We start from the raw sequence: 17,958 nt of genomic DNA, 5'->3' as shown, positions 1-17,958 counted from the left end.
TTTCGCTGGTCAGTTACAGCTGATAAAATCTAGCCTCACAATTCCAAAGCACTTTGACTTCAAAGATTTATCCACACTAGGGATGCCTTGCACAGCAAGTTGAAAAAGAGAGGAGGAGAGGTTGATATATACGTGCATGTGATAAACTCCTTCCCTCAAAAAGTTCTCTCCTTCATACCTCCTCTGTGTTACCACAGATGACAGGTCACGGATCTCATTTGTACTAAGATTGCATTACACGTGAGGTGCCTATTTGCTTCCATCACACTGAGTGGAATACGTACGTTCTAACTAATGTTCACCAACCTTCAGTCTTCTGTATTTGTTTTCCCCTGTGCAAAAAACAGCACATAGTTCGTGAATCCATTATCTTGAGGCTGTAAGAAACCCTTAGCGAGGAACTTATTCACATAATATATTCAAATTTTCAATTATTTTGTTTATATGGGATGCCAGTCGCTTTTTATTAGCAGAACACGAGAAAGTGCACAAATTACATTCCACTTTAGAGTCCCAAATAATTTCCACTCTTAAACAAAATAATGAACTGCGTATTTACGTAATTACTATCATGCTGTTCTCAGCTACATGTCCAAATAATAAAGTCTTGACACAGACTGCGACAAGTGTAGTATTAAGAGAAGAAAAGAAAAGGTTGAAAACTTGGGAAGAAATCGTGAGTAAAAAGGGGTTTTTAAAATCGTAAATGACCGTGAAAAAGGGAAAGAATGAAATGCAAGTCGGACTTCGTATTACACTTAAGTTATCGGACTTCGTGATTCGGAAAAGCTATTGTTGGGGTGGTCCTTGTGGTGTTTCTGAGCAAAAGTCAAACCAATTTCCACTAAAAAAATTATTTGGAAAGAAAAAAACAACAGAGAATAATAAAACGTGATTAACAGGGGGAAAGGGCATAGATAAGAGTTCATCCTTTACCATGTTAACATGTCTTCTTTCATGCAGCGTCCAGGTCTTCAAAAATCTCCTACTTCATTTCTGCGTGAAAAGTAGTAGCTGCTCCGAAATCTTGCAATTGTCCACGAATCACTAATGTATACAAATCAAAAACATCTTGATAATAAATGCAATGTATTTTATGTTGCTGCTTCCATCCTCTGAATTTCATACAAAATTTCCACAATACATCTGCACATCAATAAGTGGTTTTTCGACTTTTATCAGACCAAGACTAGCTACTAATTTTTTACGTCTGCATTAAGCTTCCACTGTCGAGAGACAGAAGACGGATAGAAAACAAAGAGTTACATTTTTAGTACTTTCCTTTTCTAATATATTTTCTCTGCCGTCAAGCGCTCATACAGCTGTGACGGTATAATTTATATCTGAGGGAACGAGTGTGGCGCGGCGAAATTCAAAGTTCCGCTACACAAGCAAAAAGTCTGTCCTCCGAGGCTGCCCAACCAGCTCTAATCTTACTGCCAAACCACTTCGCCGGCCATCCAGGTTAGGTGCAATCCACAGATCACCTACCTGTCCAAAGATCATCGAAGTGCTTCGTCAGCTTTTTCGTTTAGCAGTTGTTTATTATTCTGCTGGTTATTAACACTTGTGAAATAATGGAATGATAGCTTGCTATTGAGAAGTGCTTTAATTTGAAATTCAAGTAAGTATGCTGTTTAGTTTGTCTCATATTAATAACAGATGATCGTCATTGTGGCACGTAACTTCTGAATGCAGCAGCCAATTGTGGAGGAGGACCACAATTTAGGCAGTCTTTATCATCATATCCATACTGAACACACCACGTATCATCGGTACCTCACACCACATCACATCATCTTGCCGCTGCTGGCTTTTCTCAACCCCCCTAATATCATCTTGTACCTGAATATGATGGTAGGCACCGAAGAGTGTCCTGAACTAGGGTTATGTTTAACTTCTGTCGGGCAATTTTTTGAAACTGTATGAACCATTCGTAACACTGAGTATGGGTTAAGCACTCATCACCGTTGCCTTCCTGCATAATTTGGTGGGGGTCTGTAAAGATTTTCCTGAGTTTGATGCAAAATTTAATGCACATTTATTGCTCCTCTAAATCTGCCATCTTGAAATTCACAAACTGTGTGACACAATGTTCTACACAGTGTAGAACTAAACAATAACTAACAGACATACAACAATGAACTTCTAGCAGTTACACATCAAACACCAGCGTGTATAGGGATGCCAACCGCATTTTGCTCCAACAAGCTATTGGCATTAAAGTAAGATTGTTCCAGAATTTTTTGAACAGACCTCATATAAATGATAAATGAATATTTACAGTATTTGAATTAGTAGTGTAACAACTTACTGTTTGCCAAAACAGGGACAGTTAGACTGGCTATTGCTAAAATTCTCCTGCCCTGCTGTTCCCAGTTCCTTTAGTCCCTCTCTCACATTGAAACTCTTGCTCTCCAGGAACTAGAGCAGCATGCACAATGCCACCTCAAAAAACATTCCTGTCCTCCTACCTTGCACTACCACTATCCACCTCTACAACAGTCTCCAAATTCTCCCACATCCCCTCACAGCTGCCAGACTCCACCTCATAGACATACTACATTTACCACACCCTTACAAACTCACTCCCACCACCATACAGAATCCAGAACCTAAACAGACCCGAAACACTGTCATGAATTGCCTCTCCAAAAACCTTAGTCTCACAGGAGTATCAGTCGTTTCCCAAGGCCTTACCTTTTGCCCCTTTCCAAATTTAATCGTGCCGCTCTTTAAGACCTTCTCTCCTCCTGTCAGTTCCTGCAGTGGAAACACTTTTTTGCTACCAACCCTAACAGACTCAACCCATAACAAATGTTGAACCTTGCCTGACGCAGTTCTTCTCCATCCAACTGTGATTCATCCTCACTGCCCCAAATTACCCATTTGAACTTAATCAAAATTTCTTAAGTTTGAACCTTATGTCACCATCATTCCCCAAATCTCTCAACATGCAAGCTGACCTTAAATCTACAGAAAGAACCGCAATCCCCTTTTAAAAATGGAACCCGACCTCATAATCCTACCTGCTGACAAAGGCTCCATCACTGTAGTTTTGAACCACAGGGGTTATCTGGTGGAAGAACTCCACCAACTTTGTTTGTCCACTTACAAACCCTGCCACAGTGACCCCATTCCAGAAATCCAACAGGATCTTCAGTCTCTCCTCAGATCCTTAGGCCTATCCCAGAACCTGTCTCCTGACTCCCCCTCCCATTACTCCTACCTTGCCCTGCATTTCTACATGCTTCCTAAAATTCATAAACCCAACCACCCAGCATGTCCCATTGTGACCAGTTACTGCGCCCCCACTGAGAGAATATGTGCTCTTGTGGGCCAATACCTTCAGCCAATTACCCGCAACATTTTTTATCTAAAGACACCAACCATTACCTCCACAGTCCTTACTCCTTTATCACACAGTGCCCTGCTTGTCACTGTTGATGCCACTTCCCTTTACACTATTATCCCTAATGTCCATGGCCTTGCCACTATTGAACACTGTTTCGCAATGCCCAGTGGATTCCAGACCTACAACCTCCTTCCTGGTCACTACTAACTACATCCTCACTCACAATTACTTAGGCTTTGAAGGCATCGCATATAAACACACAGTATGGCAATTGACACCTGCACAGCACCATCCTCTGCAAACTTATTCATGGGCCATCTCATGAAATCCTTCCTAACCACCCAGAATCGCAAATCCCGCATGTAGTTTAGATTCATTGATGACATTTTCTTGATCTGGATCAAAGATCAGGACACCCTATCCACATTTGTCCAGAACTTTGATGCCTCCCTCATTTGCTTCACCTGGTCCTCCTCGACCCAAAAAGCCACCTTCCTCAGTGTCGACCTCCACCTCAGTGATGACTACATCAGTACCTCCATCCATATGAAACCTACCCACCTTCAGCAAAACCTCCACTTAGACAGCTGCCACCTATTCCATATCACGAAGTTCTTTCCATACAGCCTAGCCATCTATGGTTGTTGCATTGTTAGTGACAAGCAGTCCCCGTCAAAATATGCCAGGGGTATCACTAAGGCCATCACAGACCGAAATTACCCTCTGAACCTGTCTCCCATGCCTTACCTCTCCTGTCACCCACCACCTCCCGGAGTCCCACCGTCTGACCAAGAAGTAGCATTTCCCTCTTGACTCGGTAACATCCAACTGAATCACATTCTTAAAAAAAAAAATCTGCTGTAGGCTGTTAAGACATTATTAATTGCAATTGCAATTTGGGATGTTATCATTCTCAAGCATTGTGGGAGGTTGTAACCCACTTGATAACATAAAGCTATGCCATGCTGTGGAAGAGCAGTTACATGAGGTGTTTTGAGTGTATCGGTTGTTCCATATGTTACAGAGCTGGTGGGATGATGATGTAAACACTGAAGAAGTTTAAATTTCATGTTGTAACCATGGTGACTGGATCACTGTTGCTCACAGTCTGGCATGTCTTTCTGTTGTGCCTCTCTGCGACTCAATATGTCCACTTAGTAATCCGTCCTTTTTATAATATTGTCAAAGGAAGTTCAAACAAGGAAAACCCCCTATCGCACCCCTCTCAGATTTAATGTTAAGAGGGCCCAGTGGACAGCCAGTCAAAAATTAAACACGGATCAAGCATGAAAACAGGAAGAAGGTGTACTGATTGTGAAAAAAAAGGCAAAATAGAAACAGTGAATGGTCCAAGAAGAAGTAGTGCAATATAGAGCTGATGTAAAAAGAAATGGCATCGTCATTAAGTGGGTACGGTGTTAGACTGCTAAGCAGGCAAACCATCTTCAAACCTCCCTCATGCCTCCTTTTCCGTTTTCGCTTTTTTCAAATTTGTGTCTGTGGTGTGATGTAATATCTGTTTGGAACTGTGAAGTGTAAGGTAGGAACCTATAAACATCTGATTTTGCACTACTACTCTATTAGCAGCCAAACGGAAGTGGCTTTCGAATGGAAACTGCAAATGTTTGGTGACAAGATGACAATTCAACTGGATCCTCCACCAGAAAACACATCTAGTGTCAAACACAGCATTAGTGACAGTACGTATGTCTTATGATATGAATCTGTTATTGACGCACCTAATTTGTACGACTGGTGATTGAGTGTGATATGCCTTCTTGCCCGATTTAGGTGTGGATGTGATCACTCCCAAGGAAATGATGACAACATAATAGTTTGTCACATAATCTGCAACACTTTCACAATCTCACAGTTTCTCTGCACTCTGTCAGAACCTATGTTTTTAATGTTTTTGGAGTTGCATTCAGTTTTGTTAGTCTTGACTCCTTAATTCCTTTGTTGTAACATAGTTCACACCATTTATTGTTTTCATTTCTGTGAGACATCTGTGATATCTCACCTGCTCTCACTATTCAGTACACTTAATTGCAACGGTACGGTATTTTTACCACACAACTCGTATTCTATAACCAATGTATAGTAAGACAACTGCCAAGACTACAGAAAGAGAGCAAACATTTCAGTTACTGGACGGACAGTTCAAAATATTTTTTGGGGGAAAAAAAAGTAAATGGCACGAGGGAGTTTTGTACGTGGCTTGCCCACTTTGTAGTCCAACACTATGACCACTTGCCCATGACGCCATTGCTGTTTCAGGCTGTACTTCATTGCTATCAATTCTCTTGAGCAACAAGGCCCCGGGATTAGACAACATTCTGTTAGAGCTAGTGATAACCTTGGGAGAGCCAGCCATGACAAAACTCTACCATCTGGTTGGTGAGCAAGATGTATGAGGCAGGCAAAATTCCCTCAGACTTCAAGAAGAATATAATAATTTCAATCCCAAAGAAAGCAGGTGCTGACAAGTGTGAAAATTGCCGAACTGTCAGTTTAACAAGCCACGGCTGCAAAATACTAACATGAATTTGAAGCTGACGTTGGGGAACATCCATTTGGATTTCGTAGAAATGTTGGAACACGTGAGACAATACTGACCCTACGACTTATCTTAGAAGATAGATTAAGGAAAGGCAAACCTATGGTCTGCCATATGTTGACTTGAGAAAGCTTTTGACAATGTTGACTGGAATATTCTCTTTCAAATTCTGAAGGTGGCAGGGGTAAAATACAGGGAAGGAAATGCTATTTACAATTTGTACAGAAACCAGATGGCAGTTATAAGTGTCGAGGGGCATGAAAGGGAAGCAGTGGTTGGGAAGGGAGTGAGACAGGGTTGTAGCCTCTCCCCAATGTTATTCAATCTGTATATTGAGCAAGCAGTTAAGGAAACAAGAAAAATTTGGAGCCATTATTAAAATCCTTGGAGAAGAAATAAAAACTTCGACGTTTGCCGATGACATTGTAATTCTGTCAGAGACCGCAAAGGACGTGGAAGAGCAGTTGAACAGAATGGACAATGTCTTGAAAGGAGGATATAAGGTGAACATCAACAAAAGCAAGATAAGGATAAGGATAATGGAATGTAGTCGAATTAAATCAGGTGATGCTGAGGGAATTAGATTAGGGGAAATAAGACACTTAAAGTAGTAGATGAGTTTTGCTATTTGGGGAGCAAAATAACTGATGCTGCTCGAAGTAGAGAGAATATAAAAGGGGTAGACTGGCAATGGCAAGGAGAGCGTTTCTGAAGAAGAGAAGTTCATTAACATTGAGTATAGATTCAAGTGTCAGGAAGTCTCTTCTAAAAGTGTAGCCATGTATGGAAGTGAAACATGGACAATAAATAGTTTAGTCAAGAAGAGAACAGAAGCTTTCAAAATGTGGTGCTACAGAAGAATGCTGAAGATTAGATGGGTAGATCACTTAACTAATCGGGTGGTATTGAATAGAATTGGGGAGAAGAGAAATTCGTGGCACAACTTGACTAGAAGAAGGGATCGGTTGGTAGGACATGTTCTGAGGCATCAAAGGATCATCAATTTAGTATTGGAGGGCAGCGTGGAGGGTAAAAATAGTAGAGGGAGACTAAGAGATGAATAGACTAAGCAGATTCAGAAGGATGTAGGTTGCAGTATGTACTTGGAAATGAAGTAGTTTGCACAGGGTAGAGTAGCATGGAGAGCTGCATCAATCCAGTCTCTGGACTGAAAAACAACAACAATGGAGCAAGGCATTGTGAGGAGTGAATTCACCTCTTTATGAATCACCAGACTTTTTGCTTCATTTGAAATACATACAGAAGGGAAGCATATATTATTTTGTGCAATTGAAGCTGAAATTGTTTTGTAGGGTGGCAAATGCACGAAGTTGGTATACATTTTTAAATTTTCAAGAAATTGAAGTAGACATTTGCCCATGACACTTAGACTGCTGCTGCAGCTGCACTAAAGTACCTCAAGACTTCAAATGTTGGCAGTTTGTGACACAATATTTTTTTTAGCTCAGTCTTCCAACTTGCACTGGTAGAAAACTGAGTATCTTTCAACTCTATTCTTGTACCTTTGATCACTTTGTCGTGAGTTTGACATAGCTTGTCCCTGGTATATGTACAGTTTTTTTTCTCTTTTTCTTAACTGTGTATTTCTCTTTGCAGGAAAACTTCAAAAAGTTTCAAAAGTTCGAAATTCAACCTTCATGTTAATTTCTGTGCCTGGGAAGTCTTTTTCATAGGCTTTCGGTGTACAGTAATGTCAGTGAAAAGTTCAAGAGGAAGAATAATCAGTAATATTGTATTATAAGACGACGTTTTTCCCCAGATTCGCAGAAAACGCAGGGTAGTCTTATATTTGCAGATTAAACTGTTGCTGCTGAGATAAACATTTTTAAGTTGTTTAGTAGACCATGTAGTGGTGAATTTACATTTATGGGCATCGTCTTACATTTAGAGATGAAGCTTTGGCTATTGAGGTTACTTTTATATTTATTTTGAAGAATTCGAGTAGGCAGGGCTCGGCAAACGTTATTTGTATTCCAGCATTTTTGATATTTCCCAATACACCGAAGGGCTCAATAATTAACCACACAAAAATTTCCAAAAGAAATTTTCTGCGATGTAGAAATAGAATGGAGTTTATTCAAAGACAGCGTACTCAAAATAGCACAAAAAGTATATGGTAAAACATCTGGAAAGGAAAAAGTAATACAGACAAATTGGTGGGATGATACCACAATCCAAGCAGTTAGTAGAAAAAATGGAGCATGGAGAAGGAGGTGGAAAACTAAAAATGACGAGGACCATAAAAGATATATAGAGGAAAAGTAGTAGTGCAAAGAAATAGTGGAAACTGCAAAGAAAAAGGCATGGGAAGAGTTCACAAAAAACTTGAAGAGGATGTGAAGATCAATAAGAAAATGTTCTATAAAATGATGAAAAATAAAAGTAAGGCTACTGGAGTACCAGTAAAGATGGAAACAGAGGATGGTATTGTGATTGTATATCCAGGGAATATAAAAGGATCTCTGGAGAGAACATTTTAAGAAACTGTTAAACACTGAGGAGCAGGTACTCTTGAAAACAACAAATAATGGAGAAGTTGGGAAGCAGAATTAGGAGAAATTACATGGAAAGAAATTGAAATAGCTTTGAAGAAGATGAATGAAGGAAAGCCCCAGGACCTGATGAAGTATCAGTGGACATAAGAGCAGCAGGTCCTGTGGGAATGTGGTGGCTGTATAGAGTACTGTTAAGTGTGTGGAGAAATAGTATTAGGTCTACAACTTTGCTTCCGCTGTTTTGGGATAGACAGCAGTAGCGGCAAGTGGGGTTCAGGTGGTTAGTCATAGGTATAATACAATAAGCATAGGCATCTGTAAACATAATGCCATAAAAATATTAGTCGATTTGTGATTGCATCATAAGGTTATTCTCGATTAAGTATGTCAACTTATGTACCCATTTCTCGCCATTTGTGGGAGGTTTTAATTTTCTGCTTTAACATGAAAAAATCTGCGGCTGTGGCTCTTGAAATTCCGGGTAAAACCAATGGTGAGGGAACTATTAGTGGAAGGACGTGCAGAGAAGGTTTTCAGCGCTTTAAGAACGGTGATTTTGATGTTGAAGACTGGCATGATGGTGGAAGACAGAATGTTTTCGTAGCTACTGAAACAGATGAAGGCAGTCGCAGGACATCATTTTAGAAAGCAATTGATGCATTTGAGCCCAGCACTGAAACACAAATGGCCACAATACAGCGATAGACACCGAAAGGTAATTTTGCAGCAGGTAAGTGCTTGACCCCATGTCGAAAAACCTGTCAAAATATACATGGAGATGTTGAAATGGGAAGTCCTATCCCTCACGCCGTATTCTCCGTACGTTGCTCTCTCTGACTACCACCTTTTTCGATCAGTGACATACAGTCTGGCTGATCAGCACTTCCGATCAAACGAACAAGTGCAAAATTGGATTGATTCATGGATCCTCACAAAAGACGCCCAGTTCTTTCGTCACGGGATTCATATGCTATCCGAAAGATGGGAGAATGGAGTGGCCAGCGATGGGCAATACTATGAATCATAATTTTTTTGTAAGTTTTTCACAATAAAGCCTCAAACTTTGAGAAAAAACGGCAGAAGCAAAGTTGTAGACCTAGTACAATACCTGATGATTGGACTAGAGGAGAAATTGTTCCCATCTACCAAAAAGGCAATAAAAGTCTTTGTAAAAACTACAGAGGAATAACCTTTGAGTCGTACAGCCAAGATCGTTAAAAGAATTCTACTAAATCGATGAAAAGATAGAAAAGGAGTCGATTAAAGAACAGCATTGGTTCAGGAAAGGAAGAAGCACGATTGACCTGATATTTTCTATCTGTCAACTGATGGAAAAAATTGGGAGTATAGCCAAAGGGTGATAATGGTTTTTATAGACATAGAAACGGCATATGACTCAGTTAATAGGGAAAAACTCTGGGAAGAAATGAAGAAGATAGGTATAGAAGATGGTGGATACATTAATGTAATAAAGGCAATGTACAGAGGACACACTTGTAGAATGAGAGCACCATTTGGGAACTCTGAATACTTCCGAATAAGACAAGGACTCAAACAAGGATGTATACAGCCTCCTGCGCTTTTTAATGTTGTGATGGAGGGAATGAATGGGGCAGTTAAAGCTATAGTAAAAGAAAAAGACAAAAAGATGGCTTTTGCAGATGATATGGTAATATAGGGCGATAGAGGTAGACGTGGAAGGAAATAATGAAAAGGTATGGATTAAAAATAAATAAAGATAAGAGTGAAGTAATGGTATTTGGAAGAGACAAAGGGATCAACGGGAATATTACTTTAAATGGAGAACCTCTCAAAGTGGTAGACAATTTTACTAAATTAGGGAGTGAAATCTCTAGTGATGAAAGAATAACCAATGAAATTAATAGGAGGTACAGAAGGGAGGCAATTTCTACCAAAGAATAAACACATGATTTGGAATAAGGAAGTTTCAGAAAAAGCAAAATGCCTTATGTATAAGAGTTATTACTTCCCTATTGTCACCTATGGAGGAGAAACGTGAACAATGACAGAAAAGGACTGGAGCAGACTGCAAGCGGGGGAAATGAATTTCCCAGGGAAAAACAACAATGGACAGAGTAAGGAATGTAGATGTTAGAAAGGACGTATGAGAGAAGAAATCGAAAGAGATTCAGATGGTACAGGCATGTTAAGAGGATGTGTGGGCAGATACTTCACAAAATTATGAAAGAACAGTAATAATAATAATTATTATTATTGTTATTGTTATTATTATTATTTATTTATTTACTTCAAGTTTCTGCTACCTGTCACTTTTTATTTTATTTTATGCTTAATCTAACATAATGCAACTCATTTCGAACATGTTCTGTTCATTTTCAAGTGCTAATACATACATACATACATACAGAAATGTTACTTAAAAATAAACAGTCTTAAACTAAATTAGTCTAGAACACTTTACCATTGTTTTTAATTTTTTAATGTAGCTGCTGGTGTGGCATTTGGGGGAAGGAGGGGGGCAGTGTATATCTAGACATCGAAATCAGTGATGTCTTCTGCTGGTTTTCTTCTTTGTTGTTGATTATGTATATTACAGCCTGTATCAGATGTAGATAGATATGCTTCAGTTATGTGTTACAAAAATACTGTGAACGGTTTTTATGTGTCATTCTGTTGAAACAAGACAGAAAATGAATGCAGAATGAAATGTCTAACGAAGGAAATAAATTGTATTAAACTGGCTGTAATCGTCATCGCTAGAACAAATTACAGCAATAACACCATCATGGAGACAGTAGCAACAGACGTCATATCACGGGACAAGTGAAAGTTCGAAAGTGGGGCTGAGTTGTAATTGCAATCTTCTATTTACGTATTAGTTGGTGTTTTTACATATGACCTGCACACTAGATGATGTTGCAGTCTGTTTTTCACAATTGCTCAAGCTCAGCACAACGAAAAGAGTTAAAGGGGGACAGTGACACCAGGTTGGATGAGAGCTATGATGATTGCAGGGGGGGGGGGGGGGGGGGGCAGAGAGCAAGCAGGAAATTTCGTCATGTTGCCAACCATGGGAATCTGTACTATTTAACCCTAGGACTCACTCTGGGGTCATAGGTGACCCCAATCATCTTTACTATGGATAAAATAATATTTCTATTTCTTGTAAAAATCCAGAATTTTAAGACTTTTACCACACAGTATTGTAGTTCTCTCACAAAAATTTTTAGAGTGCTTGACGCAACATGTAAATCAATAATTAACAAAAACTACTGTTGGGGTCAATTACGACCCCAGATAGATTATATGTAACATTCATAGAATGTATAGATTATCAACTATCAATCTCTTTCTTAGGTATTTGAGTTGGTAACACTGAATTCAGGTGTTACTCAGAACTAACCTCAAACTGGAAGTTCGTTTGTACGTTTGTTGTTGCAGTGTAATTTCAGCATGGATGGAATACATTTTGCTCCTGGCTATAGTGTAGAACAAGCTATGGAAGATATTTCATAGCAGTAGTGATTCAGAAGGTAGTGACGCCGAAGATGATGGAACAGAGACACAGGTAGACCAAAGTGATGAAATTTGCTTACACGAATTAGAAGAAAATGATATTCTTGCTGAAAATGATGACAGTGGAGAAGATGAAAGTGCAGTACTGGTAAGCAGGGGTTGGAATATTGCATGGAGTACAAAAGAACCATCCATTCGTAGATTTCCAATCCGCAACATAAAACGATTTTCAGCAGGTATTCCTAGTACGGTTAGTTTTAGCTCAGCTGTTGACTGTTTCAGGCAGTTTATTACTAATGAATTGCTGGATATAATAGTTTAGTTCACAAATCAACGAGGAAATGAATTGAAAGTGTCTGGAAAATTAGTTGACTGGCGTGATACAGACAGATACGAGCTTCTTTCATTTTTAGGCTTGCTGATTCTGTATGGCGTACAGAAGAGCCGGGGGAAACATATTGACGAATTTTGGGACTCTGAATATGGCACTCCTCTATTCCGTGCTACTATGTCGAGGAGGCGATATTAGGACATTCTGCGTTCACTTCGTTTTGACGACCGCATCACAAGACTTGAAAGGAAAGAGAGGACTGGAAATAAGGCTGAAGCTGTACAGGAAATATTTGATTTGTTTGCCGTGCAATGTCAAACATCATTTATACCTTCCAGCAACATTACTGTTGATGAACATCTTTGCGTATACAGAGGTCGGTGCAGTTTCAGGGTCTACATTCCTTGAAAACCAGGAAAGTATGGCATCAAGATATGGTGAGCAGTAGACTGTGAACATGGTCATCTGACAAATCTTCACATGTACACTGGAAGGAGTGGTGATGTGTGAGAAGTGAATCAAGGCAAGAGAGTGGTCTTAGAGTTAGTGCGTCATCTGGCTGACAGTGGTAGGAATATTACCACTGACAATTTTTTCACGAGCTATGACCTTGGCCAAGAATTGTTGAAAATGAAGTTGACACTTGTAGGTACTCTACGTTCTACAAGAAAAGAAGTCCCAAAAGAGTTTTTGCCTTCGAAAACTAGGGAAGAATGCACTACCAGATTTGCATACAGTGGTAAAACCCTATTAGTTTCGTATGTTCCAAAAAGAAATAAGGCTGTGCTACTCCTGTCAACACAACATCAATCATTTGAAGTGCCCAAAGAAAACAACTTGAAACGAAAACCAGAAGTAGTGTTGTATTACAACTCAACAAAATCAGGTGTTGATACGCTAGATCAAATGAGCTCTTACTATTCTGTGAAAAAGGGTACAAAATGTTGGCCATTAGCAGTATTTTATGATCTTGTCGATCTAGCTGCACTCAATGCCTACAGACTCTTCTGTGTTGCTGTTGAAAAAAAACAGAGAGACGTCTTTTTCTAAAGAAGTTGGCCAAAGAAATGGCAAAGCCCCAAGTGGAACGTCGTTCGAGTTTACAACAAGCAAGGAACAAGGATATTATTAGCAGTATCAAACGGTGTGGATTTGATGATCTGTTAGACAATAGACATCCAGACGAAATACCCAACAATCAGAATAGAAAGCGAGGCAGATGCTCCATTTGCCCCCGATCAAAGGACACAAAATACAGTTCAACATGCAAAAGGTGTAACAAATTTGTTTGCAAGGAACATTCTGAAATAGTTACTACTTGCAAAATATGTGCAGATGACTATGGTACGGATTCCGGTTAGAATTATGTTTCCTGTTGAGTTGTTCATCACATTTTCTGTAAATTTGAAGCCATTGTGAAACATTTATGAGTGAAACAAATTATGACTTAGAGTAATATTGTAACTTCTGATATGCAATTACTCTGCCATGTGTAATTTAATTCTACTATGTACATACCTGTTAAAAAAGCTGTGAAATGTGTCTAAATAATAAATAAAATGTAAACAAACAGTATTAAACGACAGTACGTAGTTCTCTGAATGATTAGTACACACAGTCAATTATATATTGATTGGGGTCATGTATGACAAATTTTAGCAGAGTGAGTCCTAGGGTTAATTCTCTTTTTATGTGCATCTACTGCATTTAAACTGCGATCTGCTTGAATCTATTTGTAGTCGGAAACAGACTGACTTAAAAACAGGGCAAATACTCAACAGTAGTATTCATTTTTGCTGGTGATGGTAAAAACCTAGATGGGGGCCTGTGGCATACATATATGTTTCTTGCTGCAATGTTGTTGCTCGCCATGAGATATGATAGGAATTAAAGGGGGTGTGTCAGCTGTTTCTACACAGCCAATGAGAGAGCGGTGGGCAGGAAATATGTTTGGAAGCAAGAGACTGAACATTCTCACATCAGTGTAGGAACGAAATCCAATATGCATTTTGAAGAAGAAAAAACAGCTGTGTTCACAGGTCCCACTATAACATCAGCCTCAGAAATAACAACATATTCGGACAAAACTGCCAAATAGTTATGAAGATATAAATTTCACAGATGTGTTGTTATAATGATGATGATTTACAAATGTGATACCAAAGACTGGGGTTAGTAAACAAAAAAAGGTAGAAAAGAAAACAGTCTGAAAATTACTGTAACCATTTCATTTTGTTTGTTTTATTTCTCCTAGAATTATCAAAACGTAGACAATAAATTCCATAAGTTTAGAATAGATATAATGTTACCTTTTTGGCAGATGCTTTATGTCAATAAAACAGTTTGCAATTTTGATTAGTCAGAATATGTTAAAAATGAATTTTTCTCAAGGAGCCAATTAAAAGAAAGGGGGTTATCTTACACTCGGGTATATATGTTACATAGGATATATACATTGTTTTATTTTGGAATGCTGTTCAAGCCAATGTGATTAATAGTGGTTTCACCAGAACATTTCATTTTTCTGTCTTCGCATAAGTTGTTAAGTGGCATTTTTTCCATCCTCTCCCCTCTTTCCCCCCTCCCCTCACACCCCCTTCCCCCCTCTCCCCCGTCTCCCTATTTTTATATGAAACACTAATGGCAGAAGTCTAGGAGTTGCATATCTCTGCTTGCCAATGTTAGTATTACCTTCTGGAAGAGTAACTCTCAAATGATGGGACTTGTAGATTTATTCTTTGTACTGATGAGTAATTCTATTGAATTTGTTTAGTGTAGTTCTGAAATTTATGGTCGCAGTGAGCTTTGAGGTAAATTGAAGTTGGAAATATGTAATTCTTTTGAACTGTTCACTTGTACTACAGCAAACAAGATTTGATCTTTTTTTTAAATCTTTATATTTGCCATAAAAATTTTGCTAGCTTTTGGATGTTACATGTAGCAAGGTGCCTACAGACATTGTTGGTTATCTTTTTACAAGCTGTATTGTATTTTTCAGGTGTTCCAGAAGGATGGATTTGATTACTTTACTGATATGATGCCAGCTCTGCATAATTACGTAACTGTAGACACAGCTACCTTCCTCTCCAATGAAAATTATGTGCTTGCAATGTACAACATGTGCAAGGCTGTAAGTAATTCTACTGTTATAAATCCATATAGCATGTGCTTTTGGATACAATTTACGGTAGTAATTTTGGAAATTTTATTAGCAGAAGACAAAGAATTGAATAGCCTTAACATATCACTCATTTTATATGACTTACATAAATGTATGTAGCAAATTGCTGGTTAGCGCTCAGAGAAAGGGACATTCATTGCATTTACAGTCTTTATTCAGACAAAATGTGAAAGATCTATCACCTGTATTTGTTTCATGAAAGATGTTTTAACTGCCTCCTGTTATCGATAGTTTTTCCTCAAAACTCGTGTATTATTTCCTTTTTAAGGTATGACTAGTGTGTAGAAATGTGTAGTTCTCTGTTTAAATATCTTTTATAGCCAGTTTACATCACAAATGCACATAATCAAATTTCTTTCCTAATAGAGTGCGGTGTCACAACTTGAAACAGGGCAGGTGCAGAGTCCAACATTACGTTAACAGCAGTCATATGGTCGGGCTCATTTCATGATCTACCTGCTGTTGAATGATTCATAAGAATTATTAGTTTATCCATGTCTGGATGATGCTGATGCTGTTGTTCATTTAATGAAAAGCCATTCCAGGTGCATTTTTAGAAATTTATTAAACTCACATCCAAATGTTAATACATAATATGATGGGCATATAGATAGATTTGTTTTTTGTAGTAGATGAGACACAACGCTTATGTTTGTACAGTGAAAGTGCAGAAATAATATATAATTTTCGTTTTGCTGTGGGTAGCAATGTCTAATGATAACAGTGCTGGTCAATTGGATTTAAAAGAGCCCAATGAAATCCAGAGAAAAATGGATGTGCTGTAATTATAAAAACATACAATCAAAAAAAATTGCTAACGTACTTTAGTTTAAGAATTATATTCTGCATGTTTCAAAATTATGATTCTATAATTTTTAAATAAAAGGTGAAATGAATTATTTGGGATTAATAAAATTGTAAAATACTTGCAATGAACAAGGTGTCAGTCGAGCATAAAAGTATGACCTCCACCGAAAAAAAATTTGAACCACCGGAAGCTTTTTAGGCTCTAGCATAGCTTGGCGCATCATCGACTCCGTGCTAAAGTATTTAAACATACGACTGGCTATATTTCACAGCCGAATTCCTACGCAAATTTTTTAGCTGGTAATGGCAGTCTGAGGAGTCTGTTCATTGCTGAAGGCCTTTTCATAAGGAGCATTATGGTATGATGTGGCTGGAATAATGACAGAAGATTGAGGCTTATCATAAATGCCAAAAACCTGTCCATTTTCATTCATGGTGATCAAAAGATCTAAGGAATTGTTACTGTGTGTCCTGCTGGTGCTCAACTGTAAAAACTTTGTCAGTGCGTCTACCTTTGCCTTATATGTAAGGTGGCACCACGTAACTGCGAGTATGGTGGAGCCATCTATTGGTAGAGAGACAGACGCGTGCGCACTGTGTGGTGTTGCATAGTGTCATTGTGGTTTCATCCCAAACAGAAGGTGGTCACACAAGTTATCGTCCACTACCGTACATGCAGGCAGGAGGAGTGATTCAATTTTTGGCAGTGGAGGGGGTTGGAGATAATGAAATGCATCGACAGATGGAGGCTGTGTATGGTGAGAACAGTCTAAGTGTTGTGGAATGGCATAAATGATACTTTGAGGGTTGCGAGTCACTGGAAGGTGATGCTCGTCCGGGACAGACTCGCTGTGTCATCACACCGGAAATGGTTGTGAAAGTGAATGTTTCAGTCTTAGACAACCGCAGAATCACTGTGGACAAGATGCATTGTTTACAGGGTATTAGCATGGGCATCGCCCAATCCATAATGCATCAACACTTGAACTTTTGAAAAATTTGTGCACAGTGCGTTCCCCACCAACCGACCGTCGAACAGCGCAATACTCGAATGGCACTGTCTTTGAGTTAACTGCAATGTTATCATGTGGAGGAATACAGCTTTCTGTCGCATATTGTCACAGGTAATGAAACATGGTGTCACCATTGTGAACCGGAAAGCAGGCGTCAGAGTAAGCAGTGGAAACATGCGGCTTCACTACCTCCAAAGAAATCAAAAGCCATGCACACCAGTTCTGGTAAGGTCATGATGATCAGCGTTATCAAGCCTCTTTACAGAACCTTAGACAAGCCATCAAGTTGAAACACCAAGACATGTTGTCCAGTGGCATTATCCTCCTGCATGATGATGCCCGCCCACGCACGGTCAATGCGCTGAAGACGACATTGCAGCAGTTCTAGTGGGAAATGCTGGAACATCCATCGTACAGTCCTGACCTATCACCAAGTTAATTTCACATATTTGGACCTCTAAAACAAGCTATTCGCGGGCATCAATTCGCAACTGATGATGAGCTGAGAGACTGGGTCCAGGCCTGGATCAGACGGCAGCCTTCTAGCTTCTTCAAGGATGGAATCGACAGGCTAGTGTCAAAATGGGATAAATGAGCAAACAGTTGTGGTGACTATTTTTGAGTATGTTTACTGTGTATAACTACATTTTTGAGTTAGTAAAATGGTCACCATTTCTAGTGAACGGGTTTCATTTGAATG

General features: G+C 39.0%; 1 protein-coding gene across 2 annotated transcripts in view; it reads left to right on the top strand.

Annotated features, from left to right (window-relative positions):
* LOC126260904 (importin-7) overlaps positions 1-17,958 on the top strand; it is a 194,762-nt gene that overhangs the window by 99,997 nt on the left and 76,807 nt on the right. For both annotated transcript variants that reach the window (XM_049958362.1, XM_049958360.1), the window contains exon 15: positions 15,256-15,387. In XM_049958362.1, the coding sequence (XP_049814319.1) occupies positions 15,256-15,387 (132 nt within the window). The remainder of the gene's footprint in view (positions 1-15,255; positions 15,388-17,958) is intronic.

The sequence above is a fragment of the Schistocerca nitens genome, chromosome 5, assembly GCF_023898315.1.
Source record: "Schistocerca nitens isolate TAMUIC-IGC-003100 chromosome 5, iqSchNite1.1, whole genome shotgun sequence".
Classification (NCBI taxonomy): Eukaryota; Metazoa; Arthropoda; class Insecta; order Orthoptera; family Acrididae; genus Schistocerca; species Schistocerca nitens.
The sequence above is the reverse complement of the archived record's forward strand: the minus strand, read 5'-3'. Positions and strand labels throughout refer to the sequence as shown.